The sequence below is a fragment of the Heliangelus exortis genome, chromosome 6, assembly GCF_036169615.1.
Source record: "Heliangelus exortis chromosome 6, bHelExo1.hap1, whole genome shotgun sequence".
Lineage (NCBI taxonomy): Eukaryota > Metazoa > Chordata > Aves > Apodiformes > Trochilidae > Heliangelus > Heliangelus exortis.
Window position 1 is genome coordinate 9,481,219 of NC_092427.1, and position 20,055 is coordinate 9,501,273.

Sequence of the window (20,055 nt, forward strand, 5' to 3'; positions counted from 1 at the left end):
CAGGTGCAGTACAAATGTCCTGGAATTAATTAACAAATTATTCTGAAAAGTTTATTGAACACTAATTTAAACTGTGTTTTAGGGTTCAGACTTGCTCCCACTATCCCAGTGCTTCACATGGGGATGAAATGTGTTTCATATGACAATCTTGGGGTTTTTTTATAGTTTTATGCAAGCCCTTTACCCCAGGTAATTACAGTTTTCACAGTGGGTGACTTTTCCATCTGGAATGAGGTGTAATACTGAAAGGTGAGCCTTTATTTCTGTACTACAGCACTATTATAAACTGTTTGGGTGGTAGTTACAGCTGTAACTGGTGCTTTTAAATGCTTCAGATTGGACAAATCTGGTACTAGCATTTAGTTTGGGACAATAGATGTGTTTTAAACCCTGCTAATGTCAGACATAGTTTCAGAGTATCTGAGAGCTGGACTGATCCCCTTTTACACTGAAATGAGTATAATAACCCCCAGGCTTTTCTGTTCTTTGGCTTCAGGCCACTGCAGAGGCAACGTGGGTATATCTGCAGTTGGCACTGTAATCTTCAAAAGATGGGTTAGTTGAAGAGCAGTTTCAATCTGTATTGTGAGCCAGTTCTCTACTATTTTGTTGCATTTCAAGCAGATTTAACAGTGCTGAGGAATCTGAAGCTCAAATACTGTCCAAGCCACTTTCTTAGGACTATATGGAATAATGACAGGTTAACCAAAAATGCCATCCATAACATTTTTATTTTGAGTACACTTATCAACAGTTCCAGAAATCTCTTAACTAATAAAGACTGTAATGCCAACTACTGTTAGAAATAATGAAGTACTACCTCACATTTGATGTATATTTAATAGGATCATAGAATCATGAGATGGATTTAGTTGGAAGGGACCTTAAACATCATTTAGTTCCAACCCCCCTGCATGGGCAGGGGCACCTCCCACTTGACCAGGTTGCTCCAAGCCCCATCCAACCTGGCCAACACTTAAAAGGAGGAGGCATCCACAACTTCCCTAGGCAACCTGTGCCAGTGTCTCAGCATCCTCCCAGTGAAGAATTTCTGTGAAGGTGGTGAGAGCATGTCCCTAAGTGGGAAACAGCTTTCATCTGATATGTTCACCTGTCTACATCAAAAGAAAATACAAGTATCAGAGACAACCAGGATTTCCTGGGTTTCACTGACATATGCAGTATCTCAGATTAAGAAAATGTAATGGTTGAGTGACAGCCTACACAAGCATCAAGGGTGTAGTAACATGCTTAGAATACTCTAAGGTTTAAAGGATTAGATAAACATTAAGCTATATTTTGTGATGCTTTATGGATTATTTTATTCTAAACTTAAAGTAGTTAATGTTTTGCTCATAGATATTTTAGAACACTTGAGGCACTTTGATCACAGTGTGTTACCAAGTAGAGCATCCTCTTAAAACCCTAAGTACTGGACTTGGTTCTGAGGGGAGCTTCACAATAGCTACAGCACTGATACATGCTACTTCTTCACCTGGGAACAAGTCAGCAAATATTGTGGAAGGGCCCCAAAACTGTTGAAAATAACAAAGGTCTCAGGATATTTTACATCATCTACCAAGCTGTCATATACCTTAGTGGCATCCCCCTCCACTGCTGGTGGCATGATATCTGATGATTTGCCTTTAGTGTATAAGCCTGTTATTACATCAGCCTCAAACACATACACTGTAGAGTGGGTTTCCCATGGTTTTTTACCCTCTATTAGGTTTATCAGGTTCCTTTTAAAGTAGATGCCAGCTCCATACTTTTGTTCTGGAAAAAGAAAGAAAAATCTTCTGAAGCAAAAAATAAAAAAGAAGCCTTTAACAATTGGTTCTTTTGGGGTGGCAGTACTCTCTATGACATTCTGTGTGGCTGCTCAACGTATGCCATGCTTTTGGAAGTAAATCTACATAAAGTGGCTCTGATGCTGTCACTGAGCTCCTACTGAAATCATGAGGAATCATGAGCAATGATGGGCATTCTGATTTAACTGCTGCTCCAGCAGTGAATATTCAAATTGAAGTTAATCCACTGATGGGAACATGAAGGTATGATGTATTTATATAAACACTTCAGTCCTCATGTATTAGGGGCTGGTAAGTAGTGAATAAGGTAAGATTTTAATAATGTAAGCTACAAAGAAAAATTTAAAAATTAGATTTATAAGGAGGATGCAGGAGAAAAATGCTGTTGCAGTAGTACGTGAACAAATGAAAAGAAATGAAATTACACCATCATCCTGTTCTTTCACACTTGCAAAGTATTATGTGCCATGTACATTACATAGACAATGAAAGGCAAATCTCCACTTTTTGAACTAATTGCCTGAAATTCCCATTCCGTGTTTGACAAGCAAAGTATCACACCTGTCACCTGTTGCAGGATGAGGCACTGATGGCTTATTCTTTCTGTTTCTGAAAACTTGTGTCTACTGCAGTATTTTGTAGACACCACAACTTTTTTCCTAGGTGTGCTCTAGCTTGGATGGAGTCTGCTCAGATGACCTCTCTGACCACAGCTGATCTGGGCAGGGGTTTGGGCTAGGAGACCTTCAGAACCGCCTTCTAGCCTCAATTATTCTGTGATTCCTTTGAGCATGCTTTAAAGCATCAAGCTGCTAAATGCAGGTTTACAGCAAGCAGATCAGGACATTGACTTTCTTAAAAGAATGATGCAACAGAAAGCTTGGACATGGTGTTATGTATATATTAGCAATTCAGGCAACAGTGTCTGGGCTAGGCTAGAATCCAGGTTTATACTCTCAGAGCCTTACTCCATAGCATAAGGAAGGAAAAACAGGAAAATCTCATTGTAAATAAAGAACTAAGCTCATATGACTCTAAATGTGGGTAAGAATTCTTGGTTAGGAATGCCATTCTTTGGATGATTTTAATCCACCCTTCGTAGCCAGCCAGTGCTCATTTCAATTAAAGATCCCAAAGCAAATTCTGACCTGTTGGTGGAGAATACATCCTGTGAAATCCAGTTTGGCACACAGAGGCACAGAACTCAGCAGGAACACACTGGTACAACTTGTGGGTCATTGTGGAGATACCTTGTTTTCCTTCTATTGTTTTTTTCATTTGTTTGAACGCATCAGATAAAAGACGATTATGTATCTTTTGGATCTGCAACATACATCATAGTGCAATATAAGCAAAAACAGACCAATATCCACTAAATCCCTGAGTTGCTCTGGTTTAGGCTATGTTCTTAAATGGCAAAACCTTGGATATAGCTTTGATTTTGTTACCTGCACCGACCAGGTAACAGGTAATGCGTGTGATGTCTGCTACTGATCCACAAAAAAAGACCCATCCCAGTATCATGCCGCTCCTTAAAAACAGAGGGCATACATCCTAGTGTGCTTGTTCCCAGTATTTGAGTTGTGCCAAACAGGCTGAGTGTCAACTACACATGGAAACAAGCTGTGTGTGTCCTGTAAGGCACAGAGAACCTCAGCTCTCATTGATCAAAACTTTACAGCTCTTGGGGGAAAAACAGGTCCATAGATAAGAGGGGCTCTACATTAGGTTATGGTTGGAAATGTGGCTGCGGGCAGCACAACACCACACAGACACTTGAGGCAGATTGGCTGTGCAGTCCCATGGCAGGAGGCTGTACCAGGAGCCAGAGTTCTGACTGCTCAGCTAAAAACAAGCAGGTGCTGAAGCATGAGCAAGCTTCTGCTCTGTTAAAAGTCATTTAACTGAGCCATGACCAATGCTCAGCACAGCACTGTTTTAAATTCTGATGTAACTTTCATATTGGGATTCAACCAAGCCTTTGGTTTTTCAGCTCAAGAAGAATTTGCTCCTACCTGGCTGGTGTTTGCTGTTGTTTCAGTGCTAAATCCCTTTCTCATATGAAAGGCAGCTTGGCACAGGGCTGTCAGGTTTCCAGCTACCACTGTTACTACTGAGCACACAAATCCCTGCTGACAAACTTCTGTATTTCTCTGTGTTGCACGGACCTCATCCTTCTCCCGTTCAGTAAAGCACTGAATCCCACCTTCAACCCACCACTAATCAGAGCATAACTCCCACAAATTCAGTTGCTAATTTTTGGTGTCAAGCTCACAAAAAGAAACCAGACCCTGCCTTAGTGTCCTGGACTACTGTGCTCATTCTAACCATACCAATCTCATGTTTCTCTAGAGTCCTATAAAGGAATATTTGAAGCATGAAGAGACAGGGTATACAGTACAGTTAACAGGACTTCTCAGAATTGAACCACACTTCAAGAGATTATTGGGATTATGTTAAAAATACTTTGTAATAGGAGAAAATACTTTTAAGGACTTAAACTGACTTCATCTTAATTTTTAAGATGAATATTACTGACATAGTTCATCTGAGATTTTAAAGCATGTGTTAAACATTTTAGTTGAAATATATTAGCTGAGATTTAGTTCTTCCATGAATACCCCCCTTTACCTTGAGAACATGAAGCCCAGCTTTTTCAAACTGTTTCTGTCTGTCTCTAAAGTCTTGAACGTACGGTTCCACCAGTGAAATCTCAACATCTCTAGCAGGAATTGTCTTGAAAGGGTCTCCTGAAAGATGGCCTGCTTCTGGTTGGCCTGGATACAAATAAGGGAGTGAAATATTCATATAATATCTGAAGTAAAGGTGAGAAGGGATCCAATACTTTAGTTTGGTAGTTCAGTTAAGACTAAAGAATGCTAGATACTCTCTGAAGTAATGTCAGAGGGTAGTATTTAGAGGGACTGAGATATATTAATTTACTCATATTTTTTCTATATTTATTAAGGAAACCACAGAGAGAGGAAATCAAAGAAAAGCAGTTTATCTTCTCCATTACATCTCTCTACAGCCCAACTTCCATATAATACTATCTATATTGAATGCCTTTACAAACACCAGGAAAAATGGATCACCCTGTAACTTTTTGCAGTGCCACTGGTTCTAGCAACTGTTAACAGAAGTCATGGGCTCTGCAGAATAAGCCCATTGGTGGGTCCTGCTAGCATTGTAGCTATCAAAGGAGCTCAGCAAAGGTATGTGTTAATTAAATGCAAATTTTGTATGTCTCCAGTGGCCAGACTCTAAAGTGAAGGTGTCCTGGAGGAAAGCAGAATTACAGCTGGCTGTAAGATGACAGCAGCCCCTGTATAAACTCTGCCCTGCTGGGGATATTTCCAAGTAAGTAACCAAAGCTCACAAACGCTCTTTCAAGGGGCTCATATGTTAAAACTAGAGTAGTCTTGGTAATTAAAGCAGTGCTCAGTATGTGTGTGAACTGAATGCACACTGCCCACTATCAGCAGTGCACAGATCCATGTTGATTTATACTTTTTTATGCACTTATTACATACCCATTAAGTATAGCAGTTCCTTTTGTTTGGCTGTACTCTTCTCATGCATACGAAGAAGTAATTTTTCAGTCGCCAGCACTGCATCAATCACAGCATCAGGGGGGCCTTGAAATTTCAGGCTTGCTTTTGCACCTCGCACTTCTTCTGACACACATACACCAGAACGCTGCTCCAGAGATAGTTTTGCAAACTCTTTCTTACTGAGGCTAAAAATGTAGTTGTTTTCAATCACAGTGTGGCAACGTTTTAGAATTAGTACCATGGTTTGGATCCACGATTCTGCTGCTTCCAATGCTGAATGCTTGTCCCCTTTTAGTTCAATAGCTTGTTCACCATTTACAGTCTTTTTTACACTTTGACTGATTGATTCTGTACCAGGAAGAAAGATTTTTGTTTTTTATCAAGTGCACTGGAAGAGTGAAGAGCTTTCAAAGGCTGTCATAAATTCCTGTACGTAATCCAAGATACACAGTGCAAGAAACACACTATTCTTCTGCTGTCTTCAAAACAAACAAACAAACAACACCTCCCATGCAGAATTTATTTGCCCCCCACTAAATGACTACCAACAAGTTGGGCACTGATGATGATTTTTATGTTTGAAAAAAATGCAAAGTGCTCAGACATTTTTGCATCCACCTTTCCCAAAGACAAATCTCCAAACACCAAGTTCTTTTTAAACAAATGTGATTTCAGATTCTCAAATCTGGAGTTACTTGAAATGCCCCTTCTGTTCATTACTTACTGAAATTATCACTGGTGTTATAATGCTGCTCTTCTCTCAGTTTTTGTTCTGCTGAATAAAGTTTTCTCTGGAAAACCTTGAATGAGAAAAAAATTAGGAGTGGTTTGGAATATCTGTTGTCAAAAATGCAATTAATCTCTTCAAAACTTTATTAGATAAGCAGTTTACAGCTGCAGTTACACCATCACCACCCAAATTCTGAAATCGTTAACAGCTGACATTTGTCAGCTTTTCCCAAAATTTTATTTCTGACTATATCAAATGCATTCCTGTTCTTCTATATCTCCTGAAGGAAGACACCCTAAACACTGAATGGCACCTTTACCAACTCGTTGCAGTTGTGGCATATCTGGAACTCACAGAAACACAGTAGATAAGTGTTAATTTATTGCAGTTTAATGCTGATTACTCAGTTTTAAACCCCTGCCTTTACCCCAAAGCTCCTCTCAATGGTGGCAGAAGGATGGCCTCTGAGAAGCACTGTTCTGCTAGGCAGTGGATTTGGCACCAGGCAAACTGCCTTTCCTTTTTTTGAGCAGAATTTCTGCTCTGTCCTGGTTATTAAGGGATGAAGTGAGGACCACATAGGTGCCATACAGCTTCCCTTAAGAGTTTATGGGATTGTTGCAGAATATGGAACTGAACTCACAAGCAGAATGGTTTGGGTTGGAAGGGACATTAAAGACCATCTAGTTCCACCACCCCCTTCACCTAGTTCTTGCACTTGTTGAAACAATGGATGAAGTTAAATGGAAACAAAAGCAAACTCTGCACTTGTATAATAGATGGGTATCTAAAATAATTGTGTATTAATCACATCTGCCACATATCCAAATGGTGGAGAATGGCACACTGCAGTTGAAACTATCCACTGTTTGTTTGCAACCCTTCTATCATGTTAGGTCATATAATATTTTGATAATGTTTTGCCCTAGAAATTTCCTACAAAAAAAAAAACAAACAAAACCAAACAAACAGTTAAAGAAGTTTCCTGAGGAGGGATAAGTTTATCCTGTACTGACTTAAGAGAAGACTCCTTCTTATAAATTCACTGACAGTCATGAGAATTTCAGAGCTCCCTCCCCTTGTTATTAGACCACAGGTTGAAGACTTCTGGTTTAGTGAAGAGACAATAAAGATTTGTAAAGATTAATAAATGGCTGCTAATGAGACCTTCCATGCTGCTCACAAGTGTTGTAAGTAGTACAGAATTCAGACTATCTTAATTTGTAGTAATCTATGGGAAGGATTTTACAGTTTGGGGTTTTCCTTATTGGTAGCTAACAACAAATTTGTTACCTCATAGGCACAGTCATGTGGACAGATGACAAACTGTACATCTCTATTCTTCTCAGGGTGTTTCCTGGCAAAATTTAGAACTTCTTCAATCATGATCTCTGCCACTAAATCAACAGGCAGTATTTCTGACCAGAACCCCTTTGATGGAAAAGAAACAGACTGAAATTTGGAGTCCTGAAAGTATTCCAGGCATCTTGCCACTGCAGCTTTTAATTCCTGTAGGAAAAACAAGTGCTTTAGTCCTTACATCACTCAACATGCACATCAATTAAAATCCAATCTAAATGATCATCACCTCACACAATAACACCTTGTTGCAGAATTTTGGCCACACAACATGCAGTACAACATCACAGGGCAGCTTATGCCCTTTTGTTACTATGAGTGTCTTAGAAAACGAGAGAAATCCAAAATGAGACTTAAGTTCATCCTGAAAAGCTGAGCCGGCTTTTCTCTGCAGTCTCCTTGAAACTGGAGGGTAGCATTTGCCATCCACATCCACAGAATTAACGATTGCTGTGCTCTGGAAAAAAAAAAAAAAAAAGAGTGCAAAGTTTCATTATATGTCAAGTTTACTATCTGAAAGCTTTGCTGCCGTGGGGAACATACTTTCTAGGAACAATTCCTTTTAAAAAGCCTGACTGCTGCAGACCAGCTGTTTGGAAGGCTCTTTTGCTATTAAGGGCAGCACTGGAATACATCAAGTTATGCACCTTCTAGAGGCAATGAATACATCCTTTTTTTTCAGAACAGTTTACACAGGACTTGTTCAAGCCACCAGAGTGTATTCAACATAATTACTACCACAGCTATGGAAGTGACCCACTCATGCCTCATCACATGCAATTCTGCAGCTAATTCTCAGTGGCCAGGAGAGAACTATGACTGTGCCTATTATCCCAGCCCATACAGATGCTCCCCAAGTTAGGGTAGCAAGGACTTGTCACAACAGGGGAACTGCAAAGCTACTGCTGCTTCCATTTCCCAGCAGAATATGTATTTCAAATTAAATATGCCAAATGCAAAAAACTTGTTTACAGAATGCTGGAACTTTTCTAACTGTAATTGTTGAAGATTATCTGAAGATAAAAGACATTGGAGTGTATTTTCTGCAGTCTGGAAGGCACGTGGTGTCTTTCAGTGCTATAAAACTGGTTAATAAACTGCCTGCAATGTCAACTTTGCAATCCTTTGCTCTCATATGAAAAAAACCCAAACAAACAAACAAAAACCAAAAGGAACTTCCTATTTAGTTAAGACACTTATTTACAATAAATGCTAAGAATTTCTTTTTAAGATACAGTATTTGCTAAAAGCAGATACCATTCCTGTGACGTAGCTTTCAGTCTAAGAGCTCAGTTGGATTACTATAACTAAGTTCATATATTTTACATCATATTTTCTAGTTGAAAAGTTAATTAAATCAACTTAAATGATGCACTGTTTAAAGGTAAGGTGCACATCATCTGCATAAGTTATTTTTAGCTGTTTCAGGGTTTGCTGAATAACTCCAGTAGTGGCACCTATAAGAACATAAATTAAGAGGGGAAAAAAAGCAAGGCAAAAGTAAGAGTAGATAACTAGGGAAGAGTAGATTCCTAGGGAATGCATGATAAAATGTGGACTCTCTCTTATAATAAGAAGATAAATATTAATGTAGGGAAATATTATTATTAACCATTCAATCTTTACCCACTCTCTATTATACAGTAACAGAATGTATATAGAAAAAATAAATAAAAACATTCTAATGTTTAACACCCATTTTGAAAAAAACCAAACCAAACCCAAAGAACTCCTTGTCACTATAATTTCTTTACCATTTGTAAGTTGTCATTAGGCTGAGAAGATAACTCAGCCTGAGTTAACTAAATGGATAACTGAGATAACTAAATGGACTGCTACAATATGTGTCCTGAACTCTTGGGCTCCAAACCCTGCAAAGACTTGGAGGCAACTCCACGTTCAACATCTTACAGGACAGACTTACCTTCTGCTCTTCAATTAATCCTCTTATGATGCGCAAGCGAACACCTTTGTGTTTGATGCAAGCTGGTAAATGCTGTACTGGTGAAGCTGAAAGAATTTCCTGAAGTGAACTTGTATCAGCCAGGAACTTTTCACACGCCTTCTTCATTTCTGCAACTGTAGCCTCACAAATGTTCACCAGGCGGATTTCCCTGAGAGATCCTGGCGAATTTGTCACAAAAAAATCCCTTACAGCCATTACAATCACTTGAGCACACAAACTGACTGGGAAGCCAAAAATACCTGAACTCACTGCTGGGATGGCAACAGACTTTATAGTACTATCTGCAGCAGTAACATGCTTCAGAACATTTGTAATAGCTTCTTGAAGTAGGTTACAGCATTTTTCCTTTTCTTGACTTCTCCATCTTGGACCAACTGCATGAATAATTATCTTACAAGGAAGCTTTCCTCCACTTGTCACAGCTATTTTGCCAGTTTTAACTTCTCCAAAATTTTTAATATAACTCTGGCTTTGCTCTTGTATTTCTGACCCTCCAGCATTTGCAAGGGCTAAAGCAAGACCTCCTTCATGACCTAGATGCTCATTGGCTGCATTCACCACAGCATCAACCTCGTGTCTTGTGAGATCATCCTTACAAACACAAATGTCAGTTCCCTCCTTTATTTTTTTCCTGTATACTTCAACTGCACAATTTGTACTTTTAAAGGTCAATGTACACGCAAATTTATCGGAAATGAGGCTACTTAGACAGTTCTCTCTTTTCTTAAGAACTTCATAGGCATCTCTATTGATGGGGATCATCAAGCTGTCCTCATCGATTCCCATGGTTCTCCCTAGGATACAGAAAAATAAAAAGTGAAATACAAAATACTACTGTCAAAATGTTGCCTCTTTATACAGAAGTGTGGTTTTTAGCTCCCAGTTCTACTGACCTGTCATGATTTACCAATATTTTTTTTCACAGTCTAATCTTCTCTATCCCTTTTCATAGGCTTAGAAAGCCCAACTAAATAAAAAACCAAAGCCTGCTCATTATTCTGTTAAAATTATCCCCCTCATCTAGTAGCTCCTTCCCCCCTTTTTCCTCAAGTTCTTCTCTTTTCTTCCAGTGCCTTACGAATCACTGCAGTGCGAGTTTCAGGAAAGTGCAAAGTTCAAGCATGCTCTCTCAGCTGAAGATATTTGGATTCCAAGAAACAGTATTATGCTGCCCACTGTTTCCCAGAAATCTGTGGATACTTTCAGTTTCATCTTCTCGACAACCAGCTCCCTGCCTGTAACTGACCACAGGCAAATACAGGACTGGCCAGATGCTCAGGGTCCTCTGGGAGATCACACACCCTCCTCTGAAACAGTCTGTCTACAAGATTATCTTCTTGAGACACAGCAGATGCCAGGCCTGGTGAAATGTGCCCAGAGCCCCCAAAATGTCTGCTCAAGAGTCCTCTCAGGAAAGGGATTAGCTGCACATAGCTTATAAGGCCTTCAGGGCCTTATAAGGCCTTCTAAGACCTTTTCCTTAGAAGGGGCTGTCCTTATTCTTCCTCCCAAGGAACTAAAAGATTACAACAACAGCATCACTGAGCCTGTGGTGAATTGAGGATTTGGGTTTGCCTTAATGTTAACCCAAGGAGGATGTTTGGTTAGGATGCCTGCCCTCCTGCTACTTGTTATCTCTCTCTCTCCTTCATACTGTTTATTTTCCCCACCATTAGGCTGACACCATTGTCAGGGACACATTCTTACATGAATCAGTGACATAATCTGAATTAAACAAAAACCAAAACAAACACCCCACATCATAAGCCTTGATTTGTACTAGAGCACCAACCTGAAAGACAGATGCAGCAGCACAGCTGAATGAACAGCAAAAGACATGGTGAGGAGGAAAAAGGAGCAGGTAAGTGTGAGAGGAAAGTCTTTGAAATAGGTTATAGGGTTTTGTTAACTGGCTGCAGTACCACCATGATGCTGTGCTGCATTTGCCAGTACAAGTCCAGCTGAGAAAGCCAACACGGAAAGCCTCACTGTGAGCAGGGCTTCAAAATGCTTGTAAAAGCAGAAAACACTTCTCCCCCAAGGAACTCTTTTTTTTTTCTTTCTTTCTTTCTTTCTTTTTTTCTTTTTTTTTTTTTTTTTTTCTTTTTTTCTTTTCTTTTTCTTCTTTTTTTCTTTCTTTTTTTTTTTCTTTTCCTTCAAAGGCTGAAGCCTGCCTCTGCCATCTCCTGGGCTTTCTCAGCATTTTGTTACCAATATCTAGCAAGATCCAAAGGTGAGGATCACAGGCCTCCTTGCAGTCAGTGACCCACAGCCACACCTGTAGAGGAGATTTGCTCATTTAACCATGCCACAGAGATCTTGTGCTGAACCGTGTCTTTAGTTCCATGGCTCTTCTTTAGTCTGCACTTAAGAGCCCATAAGCAAGTTCTTTCCTTTAATGGAACTTAGGAATTCAGAAGGCCTTTAAAAACTACTTTTCTTTTAGGAAAAAAAATGCTAAAGGTTGGGGCAGTTTTTATATTATCACTGTGGCAATACAGTCTTCTCCTGGCAGATGTCAGCAGTGCTATGTGCAGCAGTTATATTAATTACCATAAATCAATTTGTATGAGTTTAATCAAACTTTCCTCTAGGGTATGCTTATAAACCTTCTTGTAAAGAGTCTATTGATTTGGTCTTACAAAGTATACACACAAATTCATCAAAACACTTCTGAGCTCCTACTTTAAAAACAGAAATGCCAGCAAATCCTGCTGAAGTAATGAATAATAATGTTGACTCATAAACACGTCTAATTTATACATTTCAGGTTGCTTTTGGCTATCCCATGTCGATGTTTTCCAGTTTGCTGGCTGTAGCTGGCAATTTTCAACTTAAATACCAGAACACACCTTGATGATGGCTAAATGAGAGGCTTACCTAAATCACTCTTATCTTCAGAGGTCTCTAGTCTGAAACTCTATTTAAAAAAATAAAACAAACAACCAAAACAACAAAACACACACACACACAAACAACCAAAAAACAACCAAACAAAAACCCACCGCCAAACAAACAAACAAGAAAGGGAAATTTCACATTACTGCCTGATGGGCCGTGTAGAGCAGAAGCAGTTCTGTCGCGAGCAAAACCGGCAGCAACACCTTTTCAAACACTCGTATTTAAGTTTTCTAGCATTTAAAACTATTCAGACGGCGAGGGGACCACTGTGGGCGAAGTCACCCACGGCTTCCTCCAGCCCCGGCTGACCGGGTGGGGCTGCGAAGATGGGAAATTTTACTTCACCCGGAGAGCCAGACCAAAGAATATTTTGTATGTGTGTGTTCCTGTTTCCCCGCCCGCCCCCCCACACCAGTGCCAGGTCACCTTTATCGCAGCTCGCCCGGGCCGGTCGCACGGGGAAGTTCCAGCAGCTGCGGGGCCCGTGTGGCAGCTGCCGCCCCCGGGGGGAACCCGCGCCACCCCCGCTCCTCGCACATCCCACACCCGCTCCCTCGTGTGTTCCAGCCCCGCTCCCTCGGACGTCCCGCTCCCTCGCACATTCCAGCCCCGGTCCCTCGTATGTCCCAGCCCCCCTCCTTTACCTGGAAACTCTCCACGAAGCAGCGCGCCTGATAGCGCCCGTCTCCCCCTCTGCAGCGGGAGCGGGGGCGGGGAAACGGGGCGGCCGAGAGGAAAGCGAAAGCGAAAGGGAAAGCCGTCAGCCGGTGGCGTGATGGCGGCAGAGTCGGTGCTGGTGCGGCTCAGCCCCGCGCCCGGCCGAGGCGAGAATCTGCAGCGCAAGATCCAGCTGTACTTCCAGTCAGCCAAGCAGTCGGGGGGAGGCGAGTGCCAGGTTCTGCCAGGACCCGAGGCCGGTACCTACTGGGTGCATTTCCAGCAGGAGCGAGGTACGGGGGGCAGAGGGGACGGGGCGGTTCGACCTGCGGCGGGGACCCGCGGTTCGGCATCCCCCCAGCCGCCGGCACCGCGGGGAGGAGGGGGCGGGAGAGCCCCAGGCACCTCGGGGGGAGCTCCCGCAGCCGTGTGTGGGGACATGAAATGGCCACCCCCGGGACACCATTTTGTGACTTTGTGCAGTTCGGGGGCGGGCAAAGGGCGGATGGGGTCTGTGGCCGCTTGCAGCCGTCAGGTTTCCAGGTGACTTTTTCAGCCCTATTTTGCCTGTCCCCAAATTACTGCAGATAAGAAGAGAGTGGAATCCCGCAGGGATCACGTCCTGCAAATCGGTGACAAACAGCTGGAGATAATCATCCAGGCGGGAGAAGGGGAGCTGAGCAAGAGCCGGTATGCAGAGCAAGCCTCCCCCAGCCACGACGTCCCTTCCAGCTCTTCCCCAGCTCAGCAGGAGCAGCCGGCAGCCAAAGGCTCTGAAGACAAGGCAAAAGAAGTCCTTACCAAAAAGGTACATCAGGAAGAGCAGTAACAAGCAGTGTCACAACCTGCCTTGCTCCTAGGTCCAAGCAAATGTCAGTTACCTTCCCTTGGTGAATAAAAGAGGGGGGAGGGAGCAACTTCTGAGTGCTGGACCCACAGGTCATCCATGCCTTGTATAACAGGCACCATTTTAACAATGTTAACCTTGATTTTGCCAAGAAAAGTTGGACCTTGAGGTCCCTTTCAACCTGGTGTTCTATTACACTGTGTTCTCCAGCATGGCTGTGGCACCTACCAACCACTACTCCCCAAAAAGCAGCACCCTGCCAAGTTTGGGGGGAGAATCTGCACCAAGGGCTGCTCCCAAAAGGTGCAAGAGTTGTGGGAGATTTGGATTCCTTCCTGCTACGCAGACCTCTAGCAGACCACTATTCCAGCATGTTGTGCACCTTCAAGCAGCCCTTATTGCTTCCACCTCTTATCTTAGTTTTAAAATACAGGTTCTGACTGGTGCAGCAAACATTATTTCAGACACTTGGGACTAAAAGTTATGCAGGAAAGAAAATACCAGCTCAGTGTTGGGGACATGGGCAGGACCAGGCTACATGTTACATGAAGTGGATGAGGCTTTACTGAGAAAAAGCTGTTGGATTGAGGGGGTTACCCTGTTTTCCATAGTATCATAGATGCAGGTTTTGAGGTATTTCATGTGATAACATAGTGGCTATCTGACATCTGTAGCAGTATGCTGCAAATTTCCCTATCCTTTTGTCTGTGCATAGTAGAGGTGTGAACATATTTGTTACAGTTTCTCAGAATCCTTTTTTATACCTTAACCCTCACTTGCTAAAGTATGATTTTGGGAAATTTTTTTAAAGAAAGATAGTAAGAGAAAACTAGAAGGTCTAATATAATTAAAGAAGAATGTAAGTTAACTTGCATTCACTGTTAAAACTGTTTCTGTCACTCAGCACTAAGGGGACAGACAGGGTTCTTTTGAGGATCCTTGGCAGAATGATGTTGGCACTAAGTTGTAGTTACAGTTAAAACTTATTTTTTTTAACAGGGTTTTATGATTGGCATCACATGGAATTAATGATGAGGATGGCACAGGATTTCTACAAGCAGAATCAGTGTAGTACAGTTTTATTCTCATATAGCACTGAATTTTACAGCACAGCTTAGCTTATGGTTTGTGATCACCTGGACCCTCTGCAGATCATGTCAAATATTAATAATTGGCCTGCTGTATCAATATAATAATCATAATCTAGACCCCAAAAAACACATAAAATAGTGAATCGTTCACTTGAGTCCTCAGAGGCAGCAGAGGACAGAGGAGGTGTCCCTAGGGGCTGGGGCACCACACATCTCACTGTCCAGCAGCAGTTGCAGTCCAGCTTCCCACTTTAGGAGTTTGTAACTGCTTGATTTAATAGACAGTGCTCTGCAGGTTGTTATGCTTCTTTGTTCTGTGTTATGGCCATCACCACCGAGTTGGGAGGCTGCCTGAGACCTTCAAAGCCTGGAGAGAACGAGTAATGGGCCTGGTGCCCAGGAACCTTGATAACAACAGGGAGAGGAAGAGGAAATCTCCTTCTTTCATCTGCATGATGCACAGGACCTTTGGGGCCCTATTAGGAGGGCAAAAGGGACTATTAACTGTCAGAGAATGGCCATAAGCTTTATAAAATGGCTTGGCTGTGCTATGAACAATACCAGAGGTCAAAAGCAGGGAATATTGGTCACAGTCTCAATCCAAGTAGCAAAGTTATTGTCTTTGTTCCTGCAATGCTGATGATTTTAACATAATTAATTTTCCTCTGACCTAGAAGCAGGCTGCTTTACTTATACATCTGTAATGTCAGTGTACATGGCATAAAAGAAACACTGTGTACAAATGTGTCCATAGTAATCTGGTCCTGATGGGATGTATAGAGGCTTTTCTTTTCTTCAAATGCAGAAGAAGAGAGCAGAGAACCTTAGAGAAAAAAACAAATATTGATGTCTTCTTGTCTTCTCTCTAGATATTTCTTACAGTATCTGCGACTTTGAATACCAGTATGTTCACTGTACAGCAGAGGGAGAAAATTACCACTGTATGTCCAAATTTAAAAAGAGAAGGAAATCTTGATATCGATGGCTTTGAGAAACTGACGGGAGATTTTGCAGATATTGAAGAAGCTTATTCTTATTTTAAGGGTATCCTTGCAGACAATGACCCAAACTATGATTTTTCACATTCTGAAAGTAAGAAGGGTCTGGAAGAAGCAAATGGTCCAAATACTGAAGAAACTGATGATCTTGTAGTTGTGTCATCTCTATATGAATATTTCAGTCATGCTTGCAAAGAGAAAATCAAACAACTGTGGGAACGTTTTGGAGTGTATATAAGAAGTAAAGATCTTGGCAATGGGAACACGTCAGTATGCCTCCTTTCTGATGGAAGTCCTGCATCTATAGAAGAAGCTCAAGATTTTTTTATCAGAGCTTATCATGAAAGTGTGAAAGATCTGAAACAGGAAATAATTCCCATAACAAACAGTGGCATGTTAAATGACATAATAATGAATTTAAATACTAAGTTTAGCAATCTCCTAGTCAGAGAGGAAGAGAATCAGTTGCTACTCCGTGGTCCACCTACTTTGATTTCAGCTGCCAAAAGATTTCTCTCAGAGCGAGGTGAGAATGGTCAAGCTGAAAAGAATATGAAAATATCATCTGAACTGTATGAATACAGGAATGGAATCGAAGTTGATGCTTCTGTGTTTAAATTGTTGGAAACAATACTAAGCAAAGAAATGGAAGACATTCAAGAAAAATTTGATACAGTGATAGAAAAAGAAGGCAGTTCATATGGCCAGAAGACATTAATAGTATTTAGGCCTAGGATTAAAACTTGTTGTGATATGTCTTCACATGCTGCTGAAAGTTTCATCAATGCATTTCAGAATGCCTGTGCAATGTTAAGAGAGAAACCCATCATCTTGAAGCTTTCAGAAAAGCAGAAGGAAAGATTAAGTATGCTACTTAATGGAAAACAATTGGAAGGTCTGCATGTAAAACTTAAGAAGCAGGAAGACAAGCTAATTTTAACAGGTTTACCAAACCATCTTTGTGCTGCTGAAAAGCACATCATGGAGTTTCTTGACATTGAAGACTCGACACAAACTCAAAATAGAACATCACTGTCCTCTGATCTCAGGCGTCAAGAAAGAAAAGCTGAGAAGAAATACAATGACAGGCAAAAGAACCATCTTTCTTCTGAAGGGCAGTCTCAGGCAAATACAGATGAAGAAGGCAAAGACAAGTGTCCAATTTGCATGGAGAGAATTAAAAACAAAGAAAAGATGAAAAAGTGCAATCATGAATTTTGCAAAGCTTGTATTACCCAGGCCCTGGCTTATAGACCTAATTGTCCTATTTGTAAAACAATCCATGGACCCATGGAAGGAAATCAACCAGAGGGAACAATGTCAGTTTCAACTTTGTCTTCTTCTCTCCCTGGTTACCCCAATTGTGGTACTATTTTGATTACGTATGTTATGAAAGGTGGTATTCAAACTGTGAGTATATTTAAAGCCTCATAAAAGATATTTTTCCCACATCAAATCCCGTATTGAACAAAGAATTAACTATTTTTCTGTTGTTTCAATGCATATCCAGGACAGACATTTCTTTGTTCTGTACAAATCTGCAAGTATTAAATTCAGTATTTTTGGGTATGATTAAGTAATGTAGTAGAATTTAAGTAGCCAGGTGGTAGCCCACCATTTTATTTGTATCAGGACAGAGCTACCTGTCTTGAATTTGTAGACTGGGAATAACTGAACTGAAATTTATGGAGTGAAATAATGTCAGCAATGTTTGGCAAATGTAATGGGGATTCTCTGAGGTGTTCTTTTAGCTGCCAACACCAGTGGACAAAAATTAATAGTGGGTGGGCTTGTGAGATTTCCAGGTGAGGAATCAGCTTATGCTATGTGCTTAGAGTCATGACTAGGACTGAAAATTGGATAAATGAAAAAATCAGGGGTGGAGTGATGTGCATTTGTGAGAGCAAAGAGGAAAAAATCTTTTTTAAATAACAATGTATACATGAATTATGACAAGAAAATGTGAATGAAACTTACATGAAAGAAGTTATCTAACAAGAAAAAGTATCAAAATCAGTCATCAGTCATGCTATGTCCTTCTGAATCAAAGATAGGATAAGAACATTGCAAAAACTGGGGTGTGTGATTTTCACACTTTCAAAGCATTTCTGATATACAGTGGTTTGGTTTTTCTACAAAACAGAGCAAGCATCCAAACCCAGGGAGACATTTTGTTGGAACTACTCGAATGGCATATTTACCTGACAATGAGGAAGGGCAAGAAATTCTGCATCTCCTCAGAAGAGCCTTTGATCAAAAATTGATTTTCACAGTGGGGCGCTCATGTACTACTGGTAGAGAAAATGTTATCACATGGAATGATATTCATCACAAAACATCCATGGTGGGAGGACCTTCCAAGTAAGTAGTCTTCTCTTTTTGTAATTTTATTTCTACTCAGGTGTGTCAGGAATATTACCCTGAGTATTTTCCATATTAGAGCTTTTAGATTTTGTCACTAACAAAGTGGTTGTGGAATGCTTTATGGATCCAGACTACAATTACTTTCACCAGTTTGGACAGTTGGAACAAGGATGAGCTTAGTCTTCAGTTGCCCCCCCAAGCCATTCATTCATCAGTGAGTTGCCTGAAGTACCTACTCCATTAATTACTACTCTGATAAGAAACTATTTCTAGTACATCTCAGGAGAGTGAGCTCTTGCTAGCAGCTATAAGGCTGGGCTCCTGGTGTCAGGATCATAAAAGAACAACAAATACCGGTTGTGGTTTACCCTCCCCTCTGTGCAGACTCTCTCCTCCTAGTTATCATTTGCTTCATACACCTTTTTGGTGATGTGCTACATAAAATCCAGAGGTGCCATTATATTCATGTATTGAATGTTCCCCCCAGGTCTGGTTTTGAGGAAGATGCATACCCAAGTGCCTTGTCATTCGCATGTAAGACAGCAGGCAGTGTTGAAAATCAAGTTCTCAGTGTCAGTTTGGACAACCAAATTCAGCAGATGCATTTTGTAAACTTTTAGCTTTGCCTTCTCTGTACAGCCTCTCTGGTCCATAAACCAGAGTCTGTTGTCTCTGTAGAGTAAGAAAGAGCATATATTTTGTAAAGTGTTTTAAGAGATTTTGATGAGAAGGTTCTGCAGAACTGTCAAGTGCTTGCTTCACAGCAGAAGTTGCCCAAACTGCTGTTTTTTTTTTCCTTCTAGTTATGGTTACCCTGATCCTGATTATCTGCAGCGGGTTCGATTAGAACTGAAAGAAAGAGGAATTGAATAAAGAAGTTTATCAACCATCAGCTCTGAAGTGTAATAACATGTAACATGTAACACTTTATTTACTATTCAAGCACTATGAAGAAATAAGTTGCTTTGTTCAACTGCTGTGCTAAAATCACTTGTATTTCACTGTCAGGTATGAAAAGTAATCTTTTCTCATCAAATGATACATGTTCTTACTACAGATCATTCACTTCCATCAATCATGCTTCCCTGTATGTGTAACCTTTACAGAATCTGGGTCTTGTGAGGGCAGTATCGGGGCTTACTCTGTGTGTTGAACATCAAATTGCATATCTTATTTTACCAGTGAAACTGACAGATCCACTGCCAGCTTTTATTTGGTCGTTTACTTCACCTTTGTGTTATTACATCTCTTTTTGTGGATAGCATCATGTAGCCCATGTGCTGGGAAATTTTTATGCAGCTATTATAGTATCAGCTGTGATCAGGCTATGATCTTTTGTTTCTTTTTCTTTCCAGGATGGAAATGGCATTAGTTGTTTGGGTTTTAAACATGAAATTGGCACGGATAATGTATGAGGGGTATTTACATGCTGCTGTATTTTTAACCCTGCAGAAGTGCTGAACACTTAGAGCCAAGTTGGAGCAGTGCCTGTGGCTGTCTCTGATGGTGGGCTCCTGGTTCTGTGCTCCCTATCGTATTTGAGCTTAAATGCAACTTAAGTCAGCTTTGCAACTGTAAAATTAGATTCTTCCTATTCCTTCCGATAGATGCTTTAGGTTATACCATAAAGATACTTTGTTGCTACTCTCACTGCTAATTACCTTGGTTGTGAAACAAATAGCTTTCACTGAATGCAGCTAGGATTTTTAGTGAATTAAACTGTTGCTGTTAGGCTATTGAATGTAACAAATAAATTATACAAAAAACATCTGTTCAG

The 20,055-nt window shown here is 40.8% G+C and overlaps 2 protein-coding genes across 11 annotated transcripts; one reads left to right on the forward strand and one right to left on the reverse strand.

The window, feature by feature from the left end:
- Window positions 1-821: 821 nt before the first annotated feature.
- PARP9 (poly(ADP-ribose) polymerase family member 9) lies at window positions 822-13,066 on the reverse strand. 3 transcript variants are annotated; one of them, XM_071746556.1, is made up of 10 exons: window positions 12,966-13,066; window positions 12,301-12,340; window positions 9,379-10,214; window positions 7,684-7,911; window positions 7,389-7,604; window positions 6,090-6,165; window positions 5,345-5,713; window positions 4,443-4,588; window positions 2,960-3,134; window positions 822-1,776 (listed from the first exon to the last, which is right to left on the reverse strand). In XM_071746556.1, exons 3-10 carry the CDS (start codon window positions 10,204-10,206, stop codon window positions 1,484-1,486), a joined length of 2,331 nt encoding a protein of 776 aa, XP_071602657.1. In that variant the 5' UTR covers window positions 10,207-10,214; window positions 12,301-12,340; window positions 12,966-13,066; the 3' UTR covers window positions 822-1,483. The 3 variants fall into 3 exon arrangements, with proteins under 3 accessions (XP_071602657.1, XP_071602658.1, XP_071602659.1); XM_071746557.1 differs by lacking the exon at window positions 12,966-13,066 and adding an exon at window positions 12,748-12,830; XM_071746558.1 differs by lacking the exon at window positions 12,301-12,340.
- Window positions 13,067-13,096: 30 nt separating this feature from the next.
- On the forward strand, window positions 13,097-20,055 carry DTX3L (deltex E3 ubiquitin ligase 3L). Of its 8 annotated transcripts, none has more exons than XR_011726466.1 (7): window positions 13,097-13,271; window positions 13,566-13,786; window positions 15,786-17,324; window positions 18,058-18,258; window positions 18,409-18,492; window positions 19,082-19,180; window positions 19,634-20,055. XR_011726466.1 is itself a non-coding variant. In XM_071746559.1 (7 exons), exons 1-6 carry the CDS (start codon window positions 13,097-13,099, stop codon window positions 19,149-19,151), a joined length of 2,307 nt encoding a protein of 768 aa, XP_071602660.1. In that variant the 3' UTR covers window positions 19,152-19,180; window positions 19,634-20,055. The 8 variants fall into 8 exon arrangements, 7 of the variants coding, with proteins under 7 accessions (XP_071602660.1, XP_071602664.1, XP_071602665.1 ...); XM_071746559.1 differs by having other exon boundaries at window positions 18,058-18,275; XM_071746563.1 differs by lacking the exon at window positions 18,409-18,492 and having other exon boundaries at window positions 18,058-18,275; window positions 19,634-20,054.

Coding starts and splice junctions, on each gene's coding strand:
- PARP9 (XM_071746558.1), bottom strand. CDS start 10,206: ATGGGAATCGATGAGGACAGCTTGATGATCCCCATCAATAGAGATGCC. Junction 4,589..5,344: donor GGAACTGCTATACTTAATGG/GTATGTAATAAG, acceptor ATTTGTATCCAG/GCCAACCAGAAGCAGGCCAT. Junction 3,135..4,442: donor CTGGGCTTCATGTTCTCAAG/GTAAAGGGGGGT, acceptor TGTATGTTGCAG/ATCCAAAAGATACATAATCG.
- DTX3L (XM_071746559.1), top strand. CDS start 13,097: ATGGCGGCAGAGTCGGTGCTGGTGCGGCTCAGCCCCGCGCCCGGCCGA. Junction 13,787..15,785: donor AAGAAGTCCTTACCAAAAAG/GTACATCAGGAA, acceptor TCTTCTCTCTAG/ATATTTCTTACAGTATCTGC. Junction 18,493..19,081: donor CCCAAGCCATTCATTCATCA/GTGAGTTGCCTG, acceptor TTTTCCTTCTAG/TTATGGTTACCCTGATCCTG.